This window comes from Balaenoptera physalus (assembly GCF_965194825.1).
Source record: "Balaenoptera physalus genome assembly, chromosome: 14".
Taxonomy (NCBI): Eukaryota; Metazoa; Chordata; class Mammalia; order Artiodactyla; family Balaenopteridae; genus Balaenoptera; species Balaenoptera physalus.
This window is the reverse complement of record NC_138893.1, coordinates 50,613,414-50,635,842: the sequence shown is the minus strand read 5'-3', so window position 1 is coordinate 50,635,842 and position 22,429 is coordinate 50,613,414. Positions and strand designations below refer to the sequence as shown.

The 22,429-nt window shown below is 51.2% G+C and overlaps 1 protein-coding gene across 14 annotated transcripts in view; it reads left to right on the top strand.

Moving 5' to 3' along the window:
• PAX2 (paired box 2) overlaps window positions 1–22,429 on the top strand; it is a 94,509-nt gene that overhangs the window by 41,673 nt on the left and 30,407 nt on the right. For 10 of the 14 annotated variants that reach the window (XM_082425218.1, XM_082425217.1, XM_082425221.1 and 7 more), the window contains 3 exons: window positions 4,632–4,717; window positions 6,237–6,356; window positions 11,931–11,999. In XM_082425218.1, coding sequence (XP_082281344.1) covers window positions 4,632–4,717; window positions 6,237–6,356; window positions 11,931–11,999 — 275 coding nt within the window. The remainder of the gene's footprint in view (window positions 1–4,631; window positions 4,718–6,236; window positions 6,357–11,930; window positions 12,000–22,429) is intronic. The other 4 variants (XM_082425224.1, XM_082425228.1, XM_082425223.1 and 1 more) reach the window with 1 other exon arrangement.

Here is a 22,429-nt window from a genome sequence, read left to right as displayed (position 1 = left end):
AGCATCATACTAATCATTTTACGTGAATTATCCTATTTAATCCTCACAACAGTCCTACAAAGTAGATAGTATTATTATCTTATTTTACAGATGAGGGAATAAGAAACTGCCAGGGATTCCACAGGCAATAAGTATCAGATGAGAAAGAGAAAAACAAATACCGTAGGCTAACACATATGTATGGAATCTAAAAAAAAAAAAAATTTTGGTCATGAAGAACCTAGGGCAAGATGGCAATAAAGACGCAGACCTACTAGAGAATGGACTTGAGGATAGGGGGAGGGGGAAGGGTAAACTGAGACAAAGTGAGAGAGTGGCATGGACATATATACACTACCGAATGTAAAATACATAGCTAGTGGGAAGCAGCCGCATAGCACAGGGAGATCAGCTCGGTGCTTTGTGACCACCTAGAGGGGTGGGATAGGGAGGGTGGGAGGGAGGGAGACGCAAGAGGGAAGAGATATGGGGATATATGTATATGTATAACTGATTCACTTTGTTATAAAGCAGAAACTAACACACCATTGTAAAGCAATTATACTCCAATAAAGATGTTAAAAAAAAAAAAAGGATCGGAGCTGGGACTCAGACTCAGGCAGACTGAGCCCAGAGCCCATCCCCTTCTTCCCTTTGCTCTGATCATACTCCGGTGAGTGTGAGATGCTGAGTGCCTGCAAGGCAAAGCCTAGGAGGTTCTCTGGAAAGGTGGGGGGAGAAAGAGCATCCCTGTCAAGGAAAGCATGCTGGAAGGAGAAGTGGGGAGCAGGCACCCCCGCAGGGCAGTCTTTCTGTGGAAATGGGAAATGGCACCTCCCAACCCCCGGTAAATGGGCCCAGGGCTCCTGACTGTAGCCCCGCAAGGGTGCATGTGCGGGAACTTGACTCTCCAGGCCAAACCTGGCGGGGCCCATGGTGGCCACAGATGTGTGTGGCTGTCTTGTGAGGCCAAGAATGAAAAAGAATTAGAGAAAGAGGAGGAGGAACAGGGGGCAATAGGATCAGGCAGTCACACAAAGCAACCTCTTTATCCTTTTAACCCTTAGTGATATTCCTATTAGTCATTGGGTTTGTGTATGGGATGCAGGAAGGCAATGGATGACCGTAAGGTTTCCACAATCCCGGTTCTTAAATTCCCTGAGATCGGCTTTGGGGACTGGTGAGTGTCCACCTCCTGGGGGGCATGGATGGACACCAAGAGCATTAGTAACTCACAGCAGGCACCCTGCCCAGCTCCTCTCCCATGCACCACCAAGCCACTGTCAGGGAGTAGTGATTTTCCATCACTTGCTGCCTCAGCTAAAACTGCACCAGCGCCCCAGGGGTCAGAGGCTCTGGGTAACAAAGACAGCAGCTCCACAAGGCCATCCAGTTGTCTGTCTCACCCAGCCTCAGTCTTGGGGTTCCCTCAGTCCGGAGCCCAGAGTCCACCAGCCCTCAAGTCAGAGCCACCCACAGGCCCACTGAGATCCCAGAAGCCTTTTGCTGCAGTGAAGTAGGAGCAGCTGCTCTGAGCTGCTCAGCCTCCTTCTAGACTTTTCGTGTAGACCAGTCTACACTGCCCCTAGCGACTGTCGGGTCTTTCCCATTGTGATCATGCTCCAGACCCAGAAGCTTTGGGCCAACTCACCACATGCCATCTCTTGCTGCCTCGTCCCCGTGGCCACCATTCCGTTCTCCCCTTGTTCTGCCTTGTCTGGCAATCATCCACGTTCTCTCAGGCAACTCCAGCCTCTCCCTCTTCACCAGTTCTTTCTCCTCAGCCTACAGAATTATCCAGATCCTTCCTCCCCTAAACAGCCATCCCTCCGCTTAGCTGCCACTTCCATCCTCAGCTTCCACACTTTTCTCTCCTTTTCTACACACTTCTGAAGCAATAGTCTACGTTCACTGCCCCCCTCTCCTGCTGTCCACTCCCTAACCTCTTTTTATCTGGCTTCTGCCTCAGTTGCTTTGTTGAGGCCGCTCTCCCAAGGTCACTAGTGGTCACCAAAATTCCCAAATCTGTGCCTCTTCTTATTCCCAATTCCCTTCAATCTTTTATGTCACCATGGATGCTGTGGATTACGTTCTCCTTCTGGAAATGTTCTTCTCTGTTGACTTAGCTAAAACTGCCTGATCCTGGTTCTGCTATTTCCTGTGTGACCAACTCTGACCCCTGTGTAAGGTCAGGTTCTTTTCCTCAGCCTCTGATAGTAGATGTCCTCCAGGGTCTACTCTTCAGTCCTCTCATCCCAACTAACACTTCCTTCCTTGACAGTCTCCTAAATCCACATCTGCTCTGCCGGCTGGTGCACGGCCATCCACCTGGACACTCACCTACCTCCTCAAATGCTCCTGTCAAGGACCAACCAGTCACCTCCCTGCATCCCTCTTCCTGACAGTGGGACAAACCACCAGCCTTCCAGTTACACAGAACTGGGGTTTTAGAGCCATGGTTGACTCCATTTAGTTGTCAGATCCATCTTACAAATTCTTCCTTCTCTCTTTTTTTTTTTTTCCTTTTGGCCGCGACGCAAGGCTTGTTGGACGTTAGTTCCCCGAGCAGGGATCAAACCTGGGCCCTTGGCAGTGAAAGCATGGAGTCCTAACCACTGGACTGTCAGGGAATTCCCTTTTTTTTTACTTCCTTCTCTTTTCTGAGGCCAGCTACTTATGGCCTTGTGCCTGTCTATTGCTTTACCTGCATCGGTTTGTACATGTCTCCTTTAGTTTAAAAATCACTCATGGCTTGATACTCTGTAAACCTGGTTCCTATATACTGGGGGAAGTCTGACAAAGTAACAAAAAGCACACATTTTAAATACTGAATTCCAAATCTGCCCTAGCTGGCAATGTGATCTTGAGTAAGCTCTCTAACCTCTGTCAGCTTTGGTTTTCAGTCTGCAAAACAAGGATAATAGTATTGCTTTGGAGGTTGTTGTGAGAATTAACAGTAGTATATATACAGTAATATAAATTGCATATAATGTTGGCATATAATAGATGCTTGATAAGTGGAAAATCGCTAGTATCATCACTGCTTCCAAGTTTTCAGCCTTATTTCCTCTTACTCCCTTACACCGTTCCTGGCCTAGGCATTAGCCCCTAACCCAGCGTGACCACTCGGCTCCTGTGCTTTGCTTCTACCCTCCTCCAGCATCTGCTTCTAATGCCCTCCTCTCCACTTCTTTGTTCATCTTAGAATCATATTGGGTTTTTTTTACTGGGGAAAGAGACCTTAGAGATTCTGTAGTCTAACCTCTTTACTTTATAGCTGAAGAAACTGAGGCCCAGAAAAGGAGAACGATGAGGCCAAGGCTATGTGGCCACTTAATGGAAGACTCGGGGCCTCAGCCACGAAGCTCAGTGACTTTTCCACTATCCTCTGTGCCTCTGGCTCCTATACATGTGTGTGTATATATATTCAGCCTTACTCTGCTTTGAGGATCTACATCAAGTTCCACCTCCTCAGTGACTTCTTTCCCATTTCCCACACCTGCAAGGGGGATGACTTCTCCCCTGCATCCTCCTGGCACTTACTGCCTGGCCCCCTCGGGGTTACTTAGCTTTCTCGGGGTGTGTGTCCTCCCTGCCCAACTTCATTCCCGGCCCTGGGAGGCAGGGGCCTCGTCTCGGTTGCGTGCAAGTAAGTGTTCCAGTCCACGCACGGCTTGTGACTCACCTGGCTGGTTGAGATGAACTTGTCTCACACTCCTCTCTGCAGGGAGAGCAGCGCCTTCAGAAAAGTGGCTTCCAAGGGCACCTGACTGACCAGTGGGTGGAGGAGAGTGTCCCTTGGTCCTGGCCCTAGGGTTGGTCTTCTGTGTCGCTGAGCCCTGCGTCCTTGGATCACTAACAATCCCCAGCCCTGGGATGTTTGATCTGGATTCCTCCCCCTCCACCCCAACGGAGTGCATAGGGAAGGTACTAGGCTTTTCACCTAGTCTGGTAAAGAAGGTGTGATCCAAGTAAGGCCTCTGAGAAGGAGGCCAGTGGGCCAGTGAGCTGGGCAGGGACAGGGCTTAGACAGGTTTGAGAGCCTTAAGTGGGCTCAAGGAGCTGCTCAGGGCCTGACACCTGGCAGAGGGACCAGGTACTGTGTTGGAATCCTGGAGATGAAAGGATTACCTGTGACCCAGCCCCTTCCCTGGCTACTTCTCTTTAGCTCAGGAAATGGGAAAATCTCACCCCCTCCCTTGACTCTGGAGGACTGTGATACAGTCCCAATAGGAAAGCCAGCTCCAAAATGATCTCCAGACTCCTCTCAGGAGGAGATGTGTGTGGTTGAGGAGGGAGGGATGGACAGCAAGTCACCAGGGCAGCCCCCACTCCCAGAAACGGGAAGGATGCTGTGCTCCACTCGCTCTGCTGCCCAATCCTTGCTACCAAACATCAAGCTGCAATTCACGAAGCACACAGCAGGACAGAATGCAGACTGTCTCTGCCCAGGGCTGTGCTAGGCTGGATCGCAGAGCCAACAGGAGGGCAAGCTCCTGCCTTGCAGCAGTCAGAGAGGGCAGGGGTGCAGGGAGCAGATGGGTGAGGAGGGAGCTGAGGAGCTCGGGGGAGCACCTCTGCAGAACTGGGCTGCAGGTGACCAGGGCAGGAGAGGGCGTGTGATGTGTGATGCTGTTGTGATGCTGTTGCAGGATCATCCGGACCAAAGTTCAGCAGCCTTTCCACCCAACGCCGGATGGAGCCGGGACCGGAGTGACTGCCCCTGGCCACACCATCGGTAAGAGGGCTCAGGGAAGCGGGGAAGCTGAGCCCCCTGAGACCTGGGAAAAGCAGCTCTGCCCGTGGGAAATGCCCACCTGTCTGAGGTCCAAGGCCCGTGCTCTCCCTGGGCTCCTAGAGGCTCGGGATCTTCCTGGGAGACTAGCTCACGAGGACTGCTCTCTGCCTCCTGTGAGCATCTCCTCAGAGCTGCCTTGCCTTTATCAGTCTGTGTGTCTATCTCTCTCCCTCTGTTCCCTCTAACTTTCCTTCTCTTTCCCATCCTTCTTCTTCTCTTTTGTTCCCTGTCCCTCTGTCATATCTACTTGCTTACTCCATTTTTTGTTTTTTTAATTTTTAAGATTCTCCTCCTCTCTTCTCCCCTCCTCTGCCTTCTTCTCTCCTCTTCCTTCCTCTCCTCTCTGTCCATATGGCCCTGGACCTGTTCCTCTCTCTCTCTCCCTCCCTCCTCATGGCTTCTCTCCTCTTGACCTGTCTCTCTTGATCTGTTTGCCTCTCTCATCCGCTCAGTAACTGTCTGCCCTTCTCCAACCTCCTCGTTTATTGACCCTTGCTTACAGCCTCACAGAGACCTGACCCAGGTCCACCAGAACACCTGCTAACAGTCCCCACCCCCCACACACACACTATCTTCCCTTTGACCCAAGGGTGCTTGGTGCTGCTGAAGCCATAGATGAGATCTGGGGCTTTAGGGGCTAGGATGCGGTTAAACTTCTCCTGCTGCCCCTCTTGGCAGCTGTCCCCTCTCTCTTGACCAGCAGGAAGTAGAAAGCGCTGGTCCCAGCCCCCCTGGAGTTGGCAGGAGTGCTGTTTACTAGGCCTGTGTTACAGCATGTGCTGGGAGGGAGGGTTGGGCCAGGCTGTACCTGAGCTGATCACCACGGAGTGAATGTGTTCACTACTCTGTGCCCTGAAGGGGAAATTAGGAACTTCTCAAGTGATTTCAAGACCAGGAGCAACTGGGGGAGAGGAGCTTCACACTCCCGGGGAATATCAGGACCATTCTCGTGTCTCTAAGAGACTCAGATAGACCTTAGAAAGCCACACTCTAAATCAGGACTGGGAAAGACTCCGCCCAGGAGACTAGAAACAATGGGCTGGGGTTTGTTTAGAAGGATTTGTCGGCCGGGGATCAGATAGGATGAGCTGTGCAAGGAGGCATCCTAGGAGCTGTGCTCTCTGCACGACCGCTGAGTCGCTTTCTAGGTTGAGTCAGCTTTTGCTGTTTGCTGAACCCACGTTCTCAGGGAGTGGGTTCAATCTATAGTGAGTGAAATCTCTAGGTCTGCAGAGAAGGCCTGGGGTTGACTGGTCCCCACTCAACCCAGGGTGGACAGCAGTGAATAGCCTAAATTGTATGTAGCAATGCGTTCCCCCTTAAACCTCAGGGCAAGGAGGGGACTATGGGCTCCCCATCCCTCCTCATTTCCTCTGCTTCTCTCTGCCCCCAGCCTTGGGGCTTTGGCCTGCGATCACAACTGCTATCCTGACGGCATTTCCTCCTTACTCTCGTCCAGTTCCCAGTACGGCCTCCCCTCCTGTTTCCAGCACCTCCAATGATCCAGTGGGATCCTACTCCATCAATGGGATCCTGGGGATCCCTCGCTCCAATGGCGAGAAGAGGAAACGTGATGAAGGTAGGGAGGAGGGAAGAGGCTTGGCTTCCCCTGTGCATGCTTTGTCCTTGGACTCAGAGCTCCGGTTTCGGCCTAGCCTCGCAGCTGCTCTGCTGTGAGATCAGTTTTAGTAGCAAAGCCCGGGTCCCCCCACTACCCTGCTGGCTCCTGGAGAGAGGGAGGCAGGCTGCTGGTGGGGCCATCAGCTTCACCATCTGCTCAGCAGCCCCGACTGCCTCACCTTCCGCTGGGATTCATCCCGAACATCCCGGTGGGATGCCAGGAGGGAAGGCATGAGCCATGGACCATGGGAAGGTTTTGGAGGTTGGGGACAGCTGGTCTCTGACCTGCGGATGAAAAGCCAACCTGACTTGTCCTCCCCTCTGATCTCAACCCATCAGGAGATGGGGGAGTGATGTCATGCGCAGCTGACCCTGGTGTCCTTTCTCTGTAACACGTGGACCCTGCGCCCATTCAGACCACTTGGGGAGCTGGGCATGGGCCCTCTCTGCTCTTCTCTATGGGAGGAGACACCCCCCACGCTCCTCTCTGGCCCTTCCCCTCATTCCCTGTAATTCCTCAGGTGCAGCTAGCTATTAGGCAGGGAGTTAAAGGGTGAGGAGATGAAGAGGAGGAGCAGGGAAAGGAAATCAGAGGAGAGAGTGGTGGAGATGAACTTGGAAGAAGGTGTTTTTCAAATATTGTGACATTAAGGGTCCCTTGGTGACCATCTGGTTCTCTTTTGATGCATGAGGCCAGGCCGCAGGGCTGGCAGGCCCAGACAAAGGGAGACACCAGTGTCGAGCCTGCTTCCTGCCCTGATCTTATGGTCCCTGCTGGGGAGGCAGTAACTTCCTGGTCTAGGAAGGGCATATGATTTTAAGGGTATCTCCCATGAAATAGACAGAACCCTCTAAATATGAACATAGATGGGTGACCATATATCCCATTAGTCCAGACAGTCCCAATTTATGCCTTTGTCTCTGTGTCTTGGCCAGTCAGCATCTCCTTTTTCTCTCAAAAATGTCCTGTTTGGACAGTAAATCATGTGGTCATCCCAAGCGCAGACAAGCCCTTGATTGGGGCAGCTCTAGAGGGTAAGGAACAGAGAAAAGAGACAAAGCTGAGATTCCCTAGACCCAGGCTGAGGGAAAAGAGAGTGTGAGAGCCCCGGCCTCCAGCAGAAAGGACAGCATGTAGGAGAGGCCTGGGCCTGGCAAGACAGTGATGACCTGGGGCTGGCCTCCTTCCAGAAGCCCTAATGGCCTCGTTTCACAGGAAAACAGCTTGTCTGGCTCTATTTCTCCTTCTTCCAAAACATCCAAACCCATTTGGCTGCCACGGCCTTTGCCACTCACTAAATTTCATTGTGGTTGTTTTGGCGGCAGCCACTGATGGGCAGGGGGATGGCTGCATGAAGGGCCTAAGTCTCAGTTCTCTCTGGGGGTTTCCCACATTCAGGCCTTTGCCAAGCTCCCTGGCACTCTGAGTGATCTGGAAGATTCTGCCTCAGAACCTGAGGATTTCTCCTTTAACCACCAGCACCTGTGAGATGACCAGGGGGCCGGGAGAGGCCACAGGACCCCCTTTGTCCTCTCCCCTATTGGTCTGCGGTTGGGGCCAAGCATGTCCCCTGCTTCGTGGGCTCCTACGGGCCACGAAAGGAGCTGGGGTTAGAGAGGCACTGGCCTGGGGCTGCGGCCACTGCAGGTCGGGCCCGGCTGGCCCAGAACAGAGTGCTCTCCTCTCTGAGCAATTGATTAACATTCATTGTTTCAAGTCAATTCAATTCAGTCAACCTTTCCTGGGCATCCATCGCAAGAAAGGCTTGGTGCTGTAGGATCCCAGAGCAGAACAAGATATGATTCTTGTCCTTAAGGAGCTTACAGTCTAGTGGGGCGTGTAAAACACGTGAGCCCAGAGAGCAGAAAGGCCCATCAGAGATCTAGATATGTGTGTTGTGAAGGAGGCCTGGGCTGCAGGCCATGGGAACTCAAAGTGGGGAGGGAGTGAACCTCCAGGAAGGGCTGCTCTTTGAGGAGGGGCCTGAGGGATGGACAAGGGGCACGGTTCAAAGACAACGGTAGTTGAAATTCTATCGGACAGACTGAGCCTTGTGACCAGAAGACACTGTGTTGAAAACACAGGGGTGCTTTGGCTGGGATGAAAGGGCCTGAGGGGAAGTCGTGGCAGTAAGGCTGAGCGGAGGGGTTAGGGTCACAGGAGAGCAGGCCAAGACGGGACCCTATAAGGAGTTTGGACTTTTTTCCTGCAGACATGAGAAGCCACTGCAAGTGTCTGGGCAGGAAGGGACAAGAGCAGGGCTGGGCTGGGGAAGACCCTCCTCCAGGAGGGTGGTGGTGATGGCAGTGGGGAGACATCTCAGGAAACAGTTGAATTCTGGGTGAGGGACAATGGTAGCCTCTAAGTTTACTCTTGCTGCTTAAATACTTACCCACAGGCCTAGCCAGTTGGCAAGAAGGATCAGAGACCCTGCTTCTTTTTTTTGGGAGGGGGTTCTTTTGCCTTGACTCACCCCTCCTGACCAACCCCAGGCCAGATGGAGCTGTCCTTCCCCTGGTGGAGGCCAGAGCCTATTAGGGAGGCCGGTATTCCCTGACCACCCCCCTACCCCAAACACACACACCACCACACACATACTTGATCCATCGGACCCAGGTGGAAAGGGAGGGGAAAGGAAAGGCTAGAGCAAAGGCAGACCTTTCACAGCCCATTCCCCCCTTCCCCCACTCTGGGTGCCTCCAAGCAGCCAGGCCCAGTTTGCATTAGGGAGCAGCTCAGATGATTAAGAATAGGGGAGATAATTATGTGTCAAGATGATGTAGCCCAACTCTGCAGTCAGGCCAAGGTAGCAGAGCAGCTGGCAGGCTGGTCGCAGGAGGCAGCCTCGGGCATGGGCTGCACAGACACCCAGGTGTATCCTTCAGCTACTGGGCCAGCACCACAGGCAAAAGAGAGAGCTGACTTGGGCAATGAGGGACGCTGGGATGGGAATGGGGATACATGTCAAGGGACTAGACCTTGAGGGAGTGGAGGGGCAGGTCTCTTTCCAGGTGGACCCTGTACCCCTGCCAGGCTGGCTCGATTTCGGCCCCACCCACTGGGGCATCTCCCTAGAAGTGTCATAGCCCAGGGGTGAGCTGTGAGCCTCTCTGTCCTCAAGGAAGCCACTCCCGCTCCTGCCTGTGGGTACAATTCGGCCTATTCTTCAGCACTAACAATGTAACGGTGGTGGGCATTAGCAAGGACAATCACTGCAGCGTGTGCTGGCATTATTGGAGACAATCTCAGCAGTAGTTATTGGTGTTCACAGTGATAATACCCAGAGCATTACTGGCATTGGTACTCAGAATATGGACAGCGTTATTAGTATCTGCAGCAATCAGATCTGTGGGGACATTAGTGAAGGGCCCGATCAGCTGTGACTCTGGGGAAAAAGGAAACTGACAGTGACTGTGAACCTGCTTGAGACGCCCTCTCATGCTTTGGCCTTTGGAAGAATGGAAAAATCCCGAGACTTGCCTTTAAGAAATATGCTAGTCAAGAAGCTTTGACCTCCCCTCCCCCCAAGAGTCCAGGAGGTCCCAGAATGAGACAGGTAGACAGACCAGGGATAGATGAGGAAGTTATGTCACAAAGCACCTGGCAGACAGGCTGTCCATCCTTCTGAGAAGGTAGATCCCCGTTCAGTACCCTGCTAAAAACTTTCCCTCTTCTTGGCTACAATTATGGGTGGGTATATTAGGGTCCTTTGAAGGAACACTGCTTCCCCGAATGTTGCATGCCCTGGCTTATGTGGCTGCAGGATAGGGACTCTGGTATTTTTTTAGGCTGAAAGACCTAAGTCCTTTACCTTCACCCAGTTGCTTTTGGCTGTGGCCTAAAGCATTGCCGTCCATCAGTGTTGTTGAAGGCCAGAGCAATTACATAACTTGTCCAAAAATCTGAACGAAGTCATATGTATGAGTCTTTTGATCTGTGTGAGGGGAGGTGTGTTGGTATCATCCTTTGATGTGTGGGATTGCGGGGGGCCGTGATTCTGCCTTCCATTAATTAGGTGCACAATGAATTGTGCAGTCTAGTGGTGCCAGCCTGGTGCAGTTGTGCATTTGCAGACAGGGCGGGCTGCATGGCTGCAAACAGCCGAGACCTGTCACTACCTTTAATAGCTCCCTTCTGCTTTGGATGAAGCCATAACTTCAAGAAGTGGTCTATTTCCTTAGTTGGTTTCCCCCCAAAAGTCCCCCAGTGTGTTGCTCAGGTTTGACTTGGAGCAAATGAGGGGATTAGGCTGTGGGAAGGAGCAGCATCTGCTCTGTCTGGGAGCCTGGGCTTCAGGCAAGAGAAGGCGGCAAAGACCCCCACGCAGAAGAAGGATTCGGGGCGGAGGCCAGCAGGCAGTCCGGGGAGCACAGCAGGGATGGGCAGTGTGGCTCAGTGGGAAGGGGTCTGGAGGGAGGCGCAGCCGGGTTTGAGTCCTAGTGCCTTGGGCAAGTCACGTAACCTTCATCAGCTCAGTGTTCTCCTCTGTGAAATGGAGATGGTGACGGTACTTACTTCACAGGGACGTGGGGAGCACTACGCGAGATCATGGATATGGAGTTGAGCCGACTCCATCTCGGAAGGTGGCTCGCTGTGTGTCTGGGGAGGAAGGCATAATTGGCAAGTTTATGTTTCAAGGGAAAATGAAGTTGTGTCAGAAAGAAACTTTTTTGGGTACAGGCTCTCTCATCTTGGTGCAGCTCCTTTTAAGTAGGGCAGCCTAGGGAAGCTGATGCTGGGATAAACCGACCTAGATGGGACCAGGGCAGTGGGGGAAAGATATGAGCTTCCCCTGTGTGACTGGGAGGACCTCTGTCCATCTCTGCTTGCTCCTCTGCTCTGCGGTTATCCACTTGGGCCGCATGTCATCTCCTATTAGCCTCCACAGGCATTTTAGATGTGGGTAAATAAATACGGGACCCCTTCTTCTCTAACATGGAGACATCCCTCCCTCTATCCATTGCTGTGTATTTCTGCTCCCACATACAAATTTATTTATTTACCTTGGGAAATGTGTGTTTGTTTTGTGGACACATGTGCTTTTTTACATGGGTTATGCAAATGTGGGTATTGTGTGTTCTCTACCTTTCTGAGATCGTTGGGTGAAAGGGGATGCAGAACTGCATTGGGCAGGCATGCAGTTTTCTGGGTAGTGTATGCACTCGAAGAGATGATCAGATGTGAGCAGGTGCATGTCCATGTCCCTGTCAGCAGTGCCAGGGAGCTGGGAGAGCTCTAAGCCAGGCCTGGGTGTGCTAAGGCTGCATGGTCTTGAGGCATAGGTTCGCGTATGGAATTTTGCCCAAAGGGCCCTGTAGGCATCACCCTGCGTTCTGTTGGCAAAAGGATGGGCTGTCCTGATCCTGCCTCCAGGGGTGCACTGGCCCCCAAGGCAAGGGAGACTGAGACTGGGAACCCTTACAGAGGAACCTGGTCTCCCAACCTCAGGGTTTCCACCCCCCAACCCCCACCCCGGTCTTCGACCTGCCTGTCTTTCGCCATCTCTCAGTGTCTGTCTCTTACTTGCTCTAGTCGAGGTATACACTGATCCTGCCCACATTAGAGGAGGTGGAGGTTTGCATCTGGTCTGGACTTTAAGAGGTATGGGGGCCAGAGGGAACATGGTGCGGGGACCAGGGGAAAGAGCCGGGGGTGGCCGTTAGAGAGTCTTCAGAGAGTGGGTTCCTAAGGGCCAGAGAGCAGAATAGAAGGAGGTGGCCCAGGATTCCACTGGGAAACCAAGAGGCTAACAGAGTCTCAGGGCCTGACTCACTTCCGCCTTGGGCTACTGCTGGATTTGGGGGCTGAGGCCCTGTGGCCTGGAGGGTCAGGCCCTCAGTGGATAGGGGACACTTTTTCCAGCCATTGGAAAAACAAAGAGCAGATCGGGTAGTAAAACAAAAGCAAAGGAGACCTGGAAACACCTGACAGCCCTAATTCATCACGGCCCAAGTTTTTTCCTGTGTTCCCATTATATTTGTTTGTAAAAGTGGAAATCAATTTTGAAGGTAATTTTCTGGAAAGAATGGAAGGGAGGTGGGAGGGCCGGATAAGGCAGAGATGGTAAAAGGAAAAATTTAGGCCAGGCACAGCCCAGGGGCAGCTCTTGGCAAGGTGAAAGAAAATTGCATATTCAATCTCCATCCATGAATCTCCCTCACTGCTGCCCGCCTCCTGCTTGAAAACAATGAAGGCTTTTTCCCAACGCTGGGCAGGGCCTCGGTATCAGCCTCACTTTAACTTCAGGGTCATTAATTCCCTGATTATTGAAGGAGAAGAGAGGGTTGCAGCATCAGTTCCAAAGGCACCCCCCCATGTGATCAGGCCCTGGTTAGGGTGGGGTGGGGGGCAACCAGGGTGAGGTGAGGTGTTGCTTCAGAATAGCAGAGGGGTGGGAGGGAGGAAGTGGGGAGCCAACTGGACTGGAGGGAAGGAAGCCAGGAGGAGGGGAGAAGAAGGCAGTCATTACTGCATACCTCTGTTGTGTTGTTATTGCAAATTAAAAGTAGCATGTTCCACTCCGCAGCTATCTTTGGGGAGGGAGGGGCACCGAGGGAGGTGGGGGATCTTATCATTGCTTCTTCAGCAGACCAGCCGTGGTGTCACCGTGTGAGGTGACATTTGAATTTACAATTCCGCTGAGAAAAGCCATTAATTCACAAATTAACATTTCTCCCTCTCCCTCTCTCTTTAACACTCTCTCCCTCTCTCACATGGATGTGCAAGCAATTGAAAAGACAAAGGAAATAGCCTTAAGGAAGAGACTTTACTGCTAGTCTGTCTGTGCTGAGATTGCTCCCCCTGCTTCCAGATAGATAAACCAATTACCTGAGCAGCTCTGCTCCTGGCCGCCCGCGATCACCTCCTTTTGTAGGCTGCCTCCATGGCTGGATTACACTCGGTGTATCTCATTAATGTAAACCAGGCATGCCCTGGTCACCGGGCTCTCTCCCCTGCTCTCCTTCTGGAGGGGCAGCGGGAGGAGTGCTGGTGTCAGAAAAGGCAGGCAGGGAGGACCCTGGGACAGAGGAGAGGCCGCCGCTGGCCAGCTGCCAGGCCCTGGGACTCTGGGTGCTCGAGGCCCAGGCCTTCGGTCCTGGAGGAGGCTGCTGGGGGGGGAGTCTGCAGGTGAGCGCTCCTTGGCAGGTTTGCATGCGTGGACATTTAGAGGCAGAGGCAAGAGCCAGAGCCTGACTCTCTGGGGCCCACAGCGCCTGTTCTCTGTGGCCTTTTGGTCCAGGAGCCGGGGGCTGGCAGAAGCAGAGAGGGATCTGAGCGCTCCCTGCATGGGAAGAGCTTAGGGAAGTTTCACTGAGTCCACATCATTTTAGTGGGACAGGATGCAGCCTGAAGGAGCTGGGAGGGGTGCAGAGGAGGGCCCAGAAGGCAAGGTGAGGTTGCACTATGTTGGGTAAACAAAAGGAGGTTGCACTGATTCCTTAACCTAAACCCAGCACTTGGGCACAGTTATGTCTGTTTGCCACTCAGTCCCTACACACACACTCCCAGCCATCCAACTCCTTTCTTAGAGAAGACCCATCCAGGAGCGTGGGCCCGGGGTGCTGTGCTCTCAGACCTCTGGAGTGAGCTTACATCGTGGGCAGGATATCGCAGTCTTTTTTGCTTTTACTCTCCTCCAGGCCCCAGCCAGGCACTGCATGAAGACAGTATATTGGCAGAGGGAAGCCAAGCAGAGTTTGAGTTTCTGTAAGGAAAGTACCTCTGTGAGTTATTGCTAGAATTATATGATTTCACACACACTACATACTACCAAGCACAGGTCACAGACTCTGAACCTAAGGAGGCAGGTTCTATGAAAGTCCAGAAACAAAATCTGCATGGAGGTAGTCATCTGTCTAGACAAGCACCCAACTTTAACTGTATTAACAAAGCTCAACCTATGTTCATTTTCCGACAAATATTCAAACCCTGGCTACTGTCCGCTCCAGCCCAAGAGTGAACTAAGGTTCAAAGGTCAGCATTTGCTAAGACACACACACCCCCCCAAAATCCACTGCTGAACACACATTCATTGTTATGAGTATATCTTCCTAGTAACATGGGAAATTAGACCGTTCATAGCTGAGGGGGGAATTTTTCTATCTTAGTTGGATCGCATACTTGAGCCTGACTCTCAGGGTGATGTTGGCTATGAGCCTGTTGGACACCAACCACGTCATTATACAGAGTGAGGTTTAAAGGTTTTATTGAGACCTTTACCTTGCGCCCTGTGCACACTTGGACTTACTTTTTTCTGTAGAGAGATAGCAGGGTTTAGCCATGGCTGTGTGTAGCTGACATAGGTGTGTGAATTTGTACCTAAATCCCTGCGTTTATATCAGAGACTGCAGCCAAGTCATTAACCGCCTTAGTTTCCCAGCCAGTTCATGCTGTTGTGGATAAAGAGTTATACTTGGTTGTCTGAGGAAGGATGTTGAGATTTAGCACAAAGGAGTATATTTTTTTTGAAAAGTGCCAAAAAGTCAGAATGGATGGGTTGACCCCGCTCCCCAGGAGAGGAGGTACAGACTTGCAGTGGAGGGGCTGTGTGTGACCCTCCACCACTGGAAATAGGGGTGGGAATAGCAATAACTTTCTCAGCAGAGGCCTCGGGTCCTCCCCACCCCCACATCTGTGTACTCCTGTGCACGTGTATGCACACCCACCGTGTCAGAATACATCTTCAACCCCTTGTCTTCCACTTGGCAACTACCTTCCAGCCCTGCAGGTAGGTATCGTCCTCCTTCCCCGACAGGCAAGGGCACCAAGAGAGAAATCCGGGCAGGGGCCTGGAGGACCCCTCAGAATAAGGGTTGGGGAGAAGGTAAGCTGGGGAGACCCAGGAGTACCGCCTGCCAGAGGAATGGGTCCCAGCAGCCTCCCGACCATTGCTGGCTGCACAAGAGGGGCCCCAGAGCCCAGGGAAGGGCCCCTCCCTTGCTTGCCTTCCTCAGGGCCCCGGTGGCCAGTAGGGCTCTCCGGGACCCTCCCCATTCTCCCCCGTGGGGGTGGAAAGGCCAGGAGGGTTGGGGGAGGGCTGGGAGACGGATCACGAGCCTCAGAGCCGAGTAGTTGCAGCACAGCCAGTAATTCAAACCATCCTGACCCTTCGGTGAACTCAAACCTGCTGACCTTGACAGCACCAGACAAGGGAGGCCTCACAGACCTCAACCTGCACGGAGGCCTCGCCTTCTCTCCCTCCCTTCCTTGGAACCCGTATCCCAGCCTCCAGGTGGCTCCTCATTTGGCCATCCGAGCAAAATGTCAGCATCCCTCCCTCCCTGAGGTGCCCGCCGGCCTGCCTCAAAGCACCCTTTGTGCTCATCTCCACTGGAGACAAGCGTGTGGACATCTCACGGGGGTCTTTCCAGGGCTGGGCTGAGGCTTCCTCCTTCAGACAGAGCTTTTACACCTTGCCCACCCGTCCTTCTCCTGCCCAGGCTTCATCTTTTTCAAGAGCACTGGCTATACGGTGTGTGTGTGTGTGCGCGTGCGTGCGTGTGTGTGTGTGTGTGTGTGTGTGTGTGTGTGTGTGTGTGTGTGTGGTGTCCGGGTGCACACAAGGGCAGGGATAAAATGTGATCGAGACAGAGCAGACAAGGGGAGGGAAGAAAAGCAGGAGGAAAGCAGCCCCAGGAACCTGCATTAAAGTAAATGCAGTTTATGAAGTTTATGCTCTCCTGGGGAGAGCTGGAGTCCATCCAACAGCCTCTCGGAGCCTGCCAGACAGCTCCTGAAGCAGAAAGTGCAGGCAGGAGTGCGAGCAAGCCGGTGGCAGAGGGAGAGATGCACACACACACACACACACACACACACACAGTCTGTCTGTCTCTCTGTCTCTCTGTCTCTCTCTGTCACTAGCTCACACGGATCTCCCTAGGCCCCAACAGACTGCAAAGCCTGGGATGGAGGGATGCAGATGAGTGTTTGGTAGAAGGGACCCTGGGAGCTTCCCTTCCCTCTTCCCTCCCCACCCCCATCTCCATCTCCTTTGCAGTGTGGACAACTGGGGCAACCAGCCTGTGGAAGCTGCTCTGGGAAAAGGGCAGTGCAGGTGGTCTTGAGGTCTAGGTAGGAAAAGGGATCAGAATGTGGTCTCCCAAGAACCTGCCTTTTTTCTGATGCTGGGGATCCATCTTTCTCTGGCACCTTGGTCTAGACCAATCAGGTACCCCACAGCTACTGAAGACAGCCCTTAAGAAGAAACTTAAGGAGTCTCTTAAGGAAAAACAATCAGAGACAATATTTTTTCTGGGAATTCAGAGGAAATAAATAGTTGACCAGGTTAGGATATGGGAGCTCTCAGAAGGACTTATAAGTAAGGCGGAGTAACTGCCTTTCTAGACTCTTCTGCATGTGCACAAGCACATGGGTTCATGTGTGTGTTCACTAATAATATGTGAGTGGGCCAGAATCCTTGACTTCAGACAAAAGGAGAGTGTGAAGAAAGATGACTGGAAAGGGCAGTATGTAGCAAAGCCTTCTCTCTGCCCAGGGCAAGGTGGCAACATCCAGTCTCCTGCCCCGGTGCTTCCATGACACGCCTGAGCTGGGGACGGGCAGTGGGGAGAAGCCTACCTCCCACCTTTTCCTGAGAACTCCGTGTCCCTATTCAGGTTCTTCCAGGAGCTGGGACAGAGGAGGAAAACAGAGGTAGAGTCATCTGAAGGCAGAGAGTCAAGCAGGAGAGGGTGCAAGGGAAGGGGAAGGATGGCTGGAAATTGATTGTGGAGGATGCTCTGGGAAGCCAGGAGACACAAGGCCTGGAGGGAGGCAGAAACTGCCCAGGGATGGCTTTTGCCCTTTCTCTCCTCTTTTCTCTCTTCCTCCCTCCCTCCTTCCCTCCCTCCCCTCTTCCCTCCACACATCTTTATTGGTTCCAGTAATAGTGTTGATTTGCATGTCAGGCAAAGCTTTGCTACACACACAAAAAGAAAACCCCAGCCATGGCGGTGTGGCAGTGTCAGCTCTCGCTGTTGTTCGACAGTGTAAAATTAAATTAATAAAGCCCCCAACACAGGAAAACATAACAGGAAATTAATGGCCTTTACTGTCGCTCTGATGCAGTCATTTGCAACCCTGCTTTCCGCACCAAAGACTTCATAAATGCAAGCAGTTTCTCTAAACAAGCATACTTAGAGCGGCCTGGTATGTAATTTTTCGCCTTGCTTGTGTCCTTTGAGCTAACAAAGGCCCCTTCCCTTCTGGCTCCAGAGAGGTTTCTAACTCGTTCTGGCCCCAGCTAGAGCCCGGCCCCAGGCAGAAGGCCCCAGCCCCTCCTGAGAGCCCAGACAGGGCTGAAGGAGGACTCAGGTCCCATTCAGACAGACCCTCGGCTAGCCCTCCTTCCCCGCCAGCGGCCAGTGCGCCCAGAGCCCCAGCGTCTGCCTGCAGGCCAGCAGGAAGGCTCAGCGTATGCTCTCAGCCAGGAAGGTTGATCACCCTGGGGAATTCACCCAAACCCACCCAATGCTCACCCCTCCCCTTCCTCTGTGCAGCGGTCCTCTCTCTCCCACTACCTGTTTGTTCCCCTTCCCCCATCTGTCCCTGCTCACCGTCCTTCTACTTCTTCACATAGGGGTCACAACCACCATGCTGGCAGCACGTTGGCCGTGGGTGCCCATGACCCACTTTTCTACAGGTAACTGGGGGCTAACTTATTCAAAACGGGTGTAGTGACAGTATGGATATAATTCTCTGGGGTTCTAGGTCTCCCCCATATATCCCTCTTCTCCCCTGGTTGATTAGAAAATACGAGGGCCCTAAATGATCATTCAGGCCATCTCTCTGTCCTTGGGCTGATTTCCCATAAACCATTTCAGAGAGCTGAGAGTCTGTGGTTTTGGTTCAGTGTGTAAACAGGTGGGATACTGAGAAAACTTACACTGACCTCTCTGGGGATCTTTGTGGGCCCAAGTTCCCCCTGTGTTAGGATGTGTAAGAGGAGCAAAAAACCAGGTTGTGGATCTCACGGAACTTACAGTCTATGGAGAGGCAGGGCTATCCCAAATCAGACAATAAGCCTTTTTTTTTTTTTTTTAATTTATTTATTTATTTTTGGCTGTGTTGGGTCTTTGTTTCTGTGCGAGGGCTTTCTCTAGTTGCGGCGAGCGGGGGCCACTCTTCATCGCGGTGCTCGGGCCTCTCACTATCGCGGCCTCTCTCGTTGCGGAGCACAGGCTCCAGTCACGCAGGCTCAGTCGTTGTGGCTCACGGGCCCAGTTGCTCCGCGGCATGTGGGATCTTCCCAGGCCAGGGCTCGAACCCGTGTCCCCTGCATTGGCAGGCGGATTCTCAACCCCTGCACCACCAGGGAAGCCCGACAATAAGCTTTTAATTGAATGCTGAACCAGGTGGCTGAGTGTTCAGTGGGAATCCAGGGAAGTGGCTAGACGAGCAGGCAGGAAATGGGACTTGAAGCTGGAAATGGCTGAGATTTGGAGAGGCTGTCTCCAGGGCTATCTCCCCTATGGAGGGAGGCCAGTGGCTGGGCTAAGAGTGGTGACAAGACAGAGTCAGATTCTTAAAGGTCATCTGGTTTTATCTGCCACTCACATGGAACTCTCCCCTCTAGCAGTTCTGTTTGACGGGTCACAGCCCCTGCCTGGACACAGGACATAGATGGACAGTTGTCATTGTCAGCAGCACTGCCTTTATACTGAGTCAGTGTGGTGTTGAGGGAAGAGGATGGGACTTGGAATCCCGATGTCTGGATTGGGCTCCATCTCCTCTCCTTGCTTGCTCTGGGACCTTTGGCTGATTACATAATCTCTCCGAATCTGTTTCCTCATCTTTAAAATAAGATAACAACGTTTGCCACATAGAGTGGTGGTAAAGATCTCCACGCAACAGCCCCTCTTTTCTCCCTCCCTCCCTCCCTTCCATTCATTCCACCTGATTTACTGAGCACCTAACACCGGGCTGAGCCCTGGGTGGATATCAGTTTCTCACATGGTGTGGTCCCTATGCTTGTGGAAGGCCCTTCACCATCCTGGTTACCCATTTCTGAATTCATTCTTGACAGTTAAAGTCCTTCTTAAATGAAGACTAAACTCTAGAGACAGTCTAGCCAAAGCCAAGGACAGTAGAACGCTTGCCATTCTCCACCTGGAGATTCTACATCCATAATGTAGCCTAAGATTACATTCGATTTTTTAGCAGCCGTGTCAGACTGAAACTCATATTGAGTTCGTGGTCAACTAAAACCTTGAGATCTTTTTCACGTCAATTGCTATCAAGCCAGGTCTACCCCATTCTGCACTTGTGTAATTGATTTTTTTTAAACCTAAACATAGGGCATTCCATTTATCCCTGTTGAATTTCATCTTGTTGGTTTGGGCTCTTAATTCCACCCAATTAAGATCATAAGGATGTCTTCTATGTCATCATCCAAGTAGTTTTTTTTTCTTGTTTGTCTGACATCTCCTACTTGTTTTTTTAAATTTATTTTTATTTATGTTACTTTATTTTTTTTAATTTTTGGCTGCATCGGGTCTTAGTTGCAGCACGCAGGATCTTCGTTGCTGCGTGGGGGATCTTTCATTTCCATGCGCGGGATCTTCGTTGCGGTGCGTGGGCTTCTCTCTAGTTGTGGCACACAGACTCCAGAGCACGTGGGCTCTGTAGTTGAGGCACACGGGCTCAGTAGTTGGGGCCCGCGGGCTTAGTTGCCCTGCGGCATGAGGGATCTTAGTTCCCCGACTAGGGATCGAACCCATGTCCCCTGCATTGGAAGGCGGATTCTTTACCACCAGACCACCAGGGAAGTCCCCCAAGTAGTTTTTTTAAAGAGTTATTTTCCTTTAAAATAAAGGAAAGCCACATGGCCCACCAGTGGAGACGTCCCTCCTGGGTACTTTAGGGACCATTGAGCCCAACAGCCATCAGCCATTTCATTGTTCTTCATCTTGTCCATGAAGTTAGGAAGACTCTTTTTGAAATTCTTTGTTACCATTCACTATACCCACAGTGTTTCCTTAATCAATTTAAAAAATCCAATATAAGTTGATGAGAAAATTGAATGTCTGCTATGGATAAAGCATAGCAGGACTGATTTACAAAGGTAAATAGGAAGGACACAGTCGTTGACCTCAAGAAGCTTCTAATCTAGTAGGGAGATAAATGTGCACACCATTACACAAGCAGAATGTGATAGATCTATGATCAAGGTATAAAGTGCTATGATAAATGTAAAGAAGGGGGGGCAGTTGCTTCCCATCAGGGCAATTGAGGAAGTCTTTGTAGGGATGGCATTTGATCTAAGCACTGATAACTAGTTAATGTGCTACCACTTATTCTTGGGGAGTGTGTGCAGACTCCACAGTATTACCATTTTCTTTTCTAATACCCACAAATTAACTGCATGATAATTTCTTCTAAAAGATTTCCAGACCCTAATATTAAATGTATTAGACTGTTGATTGCATAAGCTTACCTTTCTCCGCTTTTCACGATGGCACTGGTTTTGTCACTGTGTTGCCCTTTCAGTGTGACCACTCAAGGATTATCAACAAAAACTTTAGGATGCTATCTACCTCCCCCCAACCACCACCCCACCTCACCTGAGTTCTGATATACGAATTATCTGGGCCTGGGAGAGGTAACTCAATTGAAATGGTTAAGAGTTACCTGCCTGGCCTCCTCCTGACCTGGGCAACTCCTCCTGGTCCCATTTTTTTAAATAAATTTATTTATTTATTTATTTATTTTTGGCTGTGTTGGGTCTTCGTTTCTGTGCGAGGGCTTTCTCTAGTTGCGGCAAGCGGGGGCCACTCTTCATCACGGTGCGCGGGCCTCTCACTGTCGCAGCCTCTCCTGTTGCGGAGCACAGGCTCCAGACGCGCAGGCTCAGTAATTGTGGCTCACGGGCCTAGTTGCTCCGCGGCATGTGGGATCTTCCCAGACCAGGGCTCGAACCCGTGTCCCCTGCATTGGCAGGCAGATTCTCAACCACTGCGCCACCAGGGAAGCCCCGCCTGGTCCCATTTTGAAGATTCTTTTCTTTGATGGAGAGGACCAAGTCAAGCCAGGGGTTGAGAAGTTCTGCCTTCTCTCTCAGTAATGCATCCTTTCCTGAGCACTGAGCTTAAGCTTGCCTTCCTTTTTGTTCTTTCTCCAGACGTAGCTACCAAGGCCCTTTTTTGTTGTTTCAGCTTGTTCTGAGCTTTTGTCTTCCTGACAGGCTCCTGCTACTCTCATATCCATCCCTGGTTATGGTCCCCTCCTTCCATCTGTTGTGTGTGTCCTTTATAAGAGGAAAAAAAATAACTTTTGTCTGATAATAAGTGTAATGTATGCTCATTGTAAAAATATTTGGAAGATACAGTAAATTTTTTAAAAAATCACCCATAATCTCATCACCAAGAGAATTTTGGTGATGAGATTTAGAATTTTGGCATATTCTTTACAGTCTTTTTTTCCCCCTGTGTATACATAATTATATATATATATATAATTTTTATCAAAATTGGAATGATACTGTATATACAGCTTGTGTCTCGCTTTTTTCACTTAACATTATATAGGACCATTTTCACATATCATTAAATATTCTTTGAAAACATGATTTTTTAATGGCTGCATAATCTTCCACTGTTCCATGTACATGTCCTTTTAAAATCTAGGCTCATCATATTTTAAAGCTTATTCATGTGCAACAACAATGATTTCCCTTAAATGCCCTCTCTTTCCACCCTTCCCCCACTCCCACTCCCACTCCCACTCCCTTTACTTTGTCAGGTTGATTATTTGAGCTTGTAGCAGCAGAATTTCATTTTTAGAGCATCCTGTCCTCATGGAATTGTATTCCCTTCTAGAATCTCTTGCCATGGGATCACACAACCATTCTTTCCCTCAACACATAGCAGTTTGCTTTTCTCAAGTCAGATTCTGTGCAATGCCCCCTTCTTTTGCTACTGTCACCTCTAGACATGGGTGCTTTCTCCCCAGATCCCCAACACTTCCCTTTTATCAGTTTTTTCTTTCTTGGTCAGAATTAAGCAGCCTGGAGTAGCAGAAAAGGGCACGAGTCT